Below are 4,341 nucleotides of genomic sequence, written 5' to 3'. Positions count from 1 at the left end.
ATTACACAAATAACAACAGTGCTTTAAAGGGGTCATATGATGCGATTTCAACACATACCAGCTTCATCACTGTGTCTGTCACGCGACTCTGTTCCCCTTTCAGGCTCTGTCTTTACATTTATTTTGAAAGATGAAGCTTGCGATTATGGTAAGGGTACCAAGGGTATGGTACATTTCCGACAAGTGCTTGTGGTGTTCGGCCAATCACAATGCACTGGGTCAGCTGGCCAATCAGAGCAGACTGCGCTTGTCAAAGGAGTGGGCTTTGTAGAAAACGAAGCGTTTGAGAGAGGCAGGGCATAGAGGACCTACAATAATGTACAGTATTTGAAAAATAATGTGTTTTTTGAACATTAAAGCATGTCAACATATTCTGTTACACCAAATAATGATCTTTAAAAAAGCATCATATGACCCCTTTAATCTGTATATTTTTTTTTACTGTATTTTATTTTAAACCCACAACATTAAAATTAATTTGTGTAGATTTTGCGTACACTCGTTCTTTGCAGGTATGAATGGAGGCACAGCCAGTAAGAGAGGATATTTATGAATGTATTTACAGAAATCTAACATTACCACAAAATACATAACGAACAAGAAAATAAAAAAATAAGTAAGTTTGAAGATGTCCAGTTCATGAGGGGTGAAAGAAAAATCAGTCACAAGAATGCTAAATAAGATACATTAATAATTCACGTAAATACTTTGTTGCACTGCAACAAATAATACTAAAGTCTAATGACACCTTTTATTAAGCTCTTACGTTTTAAGTAAATCAAAAAGTGGCAATGCAGAAGAGTCCCGTGCATACAACATTTACCAGAAGGAACTGTACCAATGACATTAGAAAAGTTCGTGGTTGTAACATTTCAGTTTAATCTGCATAATCCCCTTTCGCATACCGTTTGTCACATGACTCGACCGCGCATGCGCAGCTGTGAGCTCACGCTGTAAACACGATCAGTGCTCAGAGGCCGCAGTGTGTCTCTGGCAGGAAAGGAAGTGGCTCTGAAGTGACTCGACCGCACAGTGTTTCGGAAAGATAGTGACTGGGCAGTCCTACCTGAAGACTTACACCCCAGACTGAATAAAGCGTTTAAAACCAACCTCTCTGTTACTAAGAGGACGTAAAAACCGTATGTAAATTGAACGGGTAACTTATATCAGACTAAAACAGGTAACTGACGTCTTAACGTAAGTTTGTTTGTTCAATTGTTTTCCCCTCACATTTGATTATGCTACTTTTGGACGCAGCTTTGTGTTATTTTCTGTGCTGTGACTGTCTTATAAATGTATTTTTTTGTGTGTGAACGTTGCTAAATTCCCCTTTTGTTCTCGGTAAGATGAACGGACTTGCCCCATCTGGAAGAATGAGATTCATTGCAGTTGCTGCCATTCTTTGTGTTGGATATTTCTGTCCGACAGCCTTTGCCCATCCTCGGTGTGTCATTCTCATACATCTGTTTATTCATATTAATGAGTTTTAAGTTGGGGCGCATTAGTAGCCAGACAATCAATATTGTGCATAGCCTCGTATGTTTGTATTTTCCCGTGTTTATTGAACAAGATACACTTTAGGTTACAGGGTAAATAGTATATACAAGACGTTTTGAAGGGGGGGGGAACAATACAGGTGTAAAACAAGGAGTGTTAACAGACTTTTTAATGAATTTTTAAAGCAAAAACACACTAAACAGTTCTTGGCACAATTCCTGATTAATTCAGGTAGTTTTGATCAACTAGAAAGAACCGGCTCATACGAGTCAGGAAACTGACTGCACTGAAATATGTCATACATCTTTTTTTATTAATAATAATTTATTTGAAACATTATGGTTGTCTTGTACTGCTTTATTGATTTATGACACATGTACTACCGCTAATAAAACATTGTCACAGTCTTCATTATTGTAAACCAATAAAAAGTACAATAGTGAAAATCTAATGAGAAGTGCTATTCTGAATAATAGAAATTACAAAATGAGATTTTTTTGCGCGTTACAGCGAAAATCATTTAGTTAATGAGATTCAGCCATTCGCATGGCCATAATGGTTTTAATACACATTTGATAGTGTGACCACGTTTTTGGGATCTGTGTTTTGTACTAAATGTTTGCCAGATTGTAATTGTCGCCCTGAAATCATTCATAGTGAACTGACTGCTTCTTTTAGGGGAGAATGGACAAAACTCATCGTGACTCGACATTGGCCACAGACATTTTGCAGTGTATTGTATTGCCTTTACTTTCCATTATTGTATTGCCATTATTGCAGGTGCACTGTATATTGCTCCTCCACTGGGTATTGGGGGATAAATGATGTTGTTTTTCATTTATAGACGGAACAATGCACAACTAATTTAAGCTATTGGACTCTGCACGGATTATGGTATGTTTATGGAGACACATTTTCTTCTTAATGCTTGTTAAAGTACAACACTTTCCTGTGTTGAGGTGCATGTAATGAGTCGGGGCTTATTATTTAATGTGCACTAATTGTGATCATCATCTGAGTTTATTAAATGCATGATATTAGGGGTTGTCATGTGATCTTAAAAATCATCTGATAAAGATGGCAATGCCAGTGATTGTAAGAATGATTGTAATTAATGTCAGTAGAAGTATTTGAAGAAAATGTGTGTTGTTGTTGCAGGCCCAACACTGGCATGAGGTGCAATACATCCTGGCATTTTAATGCCAGTTTGATTGAGGTAGTTTGCTTGCCTTGCTCGCCCTGTTGGATGTCATATTTTAAGTTGATGCACATGTGCTTGACATGTTGTATGTGTATGTCTTGCAGGACTTAATACCAGAAATGGAAAAATACTGGCCGGATCTGCTAGCACCTTCTTCCCCAAAATTTTGGTATGTCAAAAAACTGGCACATTTATTCTTCGATCGATTGCTTGAACTAAATAATGGACTTTTTATTGTGCGCTTTTAATTGTGCCTAGGCAATATGAATGGATAAAACATGGAACCTGTGCTGCAAAAGCTGATTCTCTAAACAGTCAACACAAATACTTTAGCAAAGCTCTCGAGCTAAACCTCAAGTATGACCTTAATAGGTAAGTTCTTGTTTTTCAGTGGTTCTCGTTTAGTGTAAAACCCGATTGTGTGGCTTTCAGTACATTAGGGAGTTGTGTTAAAGTAAAGTTGATCGATGCAAAGCAAAAGATGAGAGTATTTATAAATGATAGCTGTTTCATCACATACAGACTTTATGTAACACTGCAGTTAAAAAAGAAATCAAAACAGTAAGACTAATATTATAAAACTGATATTTCTGACTCAAAATTCTGAATGAAGCCTCACTCAAAGTTTTTGTAAAATAGCACTTCTATGCACAACTGTGATGCACATCAATTTAAATTCTATATTAAATGGATAGTTCACTCTGAAATGAAAAACAGTAAGACTAATATTATAAAACTGATATTTCTGACTCAAAATTCTGATTGAAACCTCATTCAAAGCTTTTGTAAAATAGCACTTCTATGCACAACTGTGATGCACATCAATTTCAATTCTATATTAAATGGATAGTTCACTCTGAAGTGAAAATTGTCATCATTTACTCATTGAATTTCCCCCCTATTCTAAGTCAGTCAGTGGCCACCAGCAACTGTTTGGTTGCCAACATTCTTCAAATGATCTTCTTTTGTGTTCAGCAGGAGAAAGAAATTCATACAGGTTTGGAACGACTTGAGGTTGAGTAAAAGATGACAGAGTTTTCATTTTTGGTTGAACTATCTCTTTACTGTGCCAAATTATAATGCTACTCGACAAGCGATTCATATTAATTACAACACGCCTTAATAACAAGTTTAGGACATGTCCCAGTTTGGATTTCCGCATTACTCCTTGTTTACTCACTTTATACAGCAAGTAAATTAAAGCAGTCCCGCCAATAATGGCTGCACAGTTATAGGTACAATGGTATAAACACTACTGGTTAACACATTTCTGCTATCTCACAGAAATGTGTTAGAAATAGCATCATACCACCAAGCCCTAGTTGATTTCCTCATGAGTCTTCTGTGTTTTCAGTGTTTTAAAGAACAACAAAATCATCCCCTCTGAGGAGTACTACACGGTAAGTAGTTTAATTGTCTTCCCTGCTTTATCATTTAAGAGACACTGGATTATATGTGGTCCTCTGTAAATGATGCAAGTATTTTACTATGACCTTTGACCTGAGAGGCAGAGCAGGTAGTCTGTGCAGTTGCAAAAAATTTTTTTATATAAATAGTTGCATTATATATATATATATATATATATATATATATATATATATATATATATATATACTCTCTATATATATAATATATATATATCT

At 35.9% G+C, this 4,341-nt stretch overlaps 1 protein-coding gene across 2 annotated transcripts in view; it reads left to right on the top strand.

Moving 5' to 3' along the window:
• The first annotated feature begins 932 nt into the window (after window positions 1–932).
• The window catches only part of rnaset2 (ribonuclease T2), a 4,962-nt gene continuing 1,553 nt past the window's right edge, over window positions 933–4,341 (top strand). Inside the window, exons 1-8 of one of the 2 annotated variants that reach the window (XM_016251437.1) lie at window positions 933–1,180; window positions 1,347–1,444; window positions 2,176–2,230; window positions 2,342–2,391; window positions 2,656–2,713; window positions 2,803–2,867; window positions 2,957–3,070; window positions 4,053–4,098. In XM_016251437.1, the coding sequence (XP_016106923.1) occupies window positions 1,347–1,444; window positions 2,176–2,230; window positions 2,342–2,391; window positions 2,656–2,713; window positions 2,803–2,867; window positions 2,957–3,070; window positions 4,053–4,098 (486 nt within the window). In that variant the 5' untranslated portion in view covers window positions 933–1,180. Of the gene's footprint in view, window positions 1,198–1,346; window positions 1,445–2,175; window positions 2,231–2,341; window positions 2,392–2,655; window positions 2,714–2,802; window positions 2,868–2,956; window positions 3,071–4,052; window positions 4,099–4,341 lie in introns of both variants that reach the window. The other variant, XM_016251438.1, reaches the window with a different exon arrangement.

This window comes from Sinocyclocheilus grahami, unplaced genomic scaffold (genome assembly GCF_001515645.1).
Source record: "Sinocyclocheilus grahami isolate Dianchi unplaced genomic scaffold, SAMN03320097.WGS_v1.1 scaffold1043.1, whole genome shotgun sequence".
Classification (NCBI taxonomy): Eukaryota; Metazoa; Chordata; class Actinopteri; order Cypriniformes; family Cyprinidae; genus Sinocyclocheilus; species Sinocyclocheilus grahami.
The sequence above is the reverse complement of the archived record's forward strand: the minus strand, read 5'-3'. Positions and strand labels throughout refer to the sequence as shown.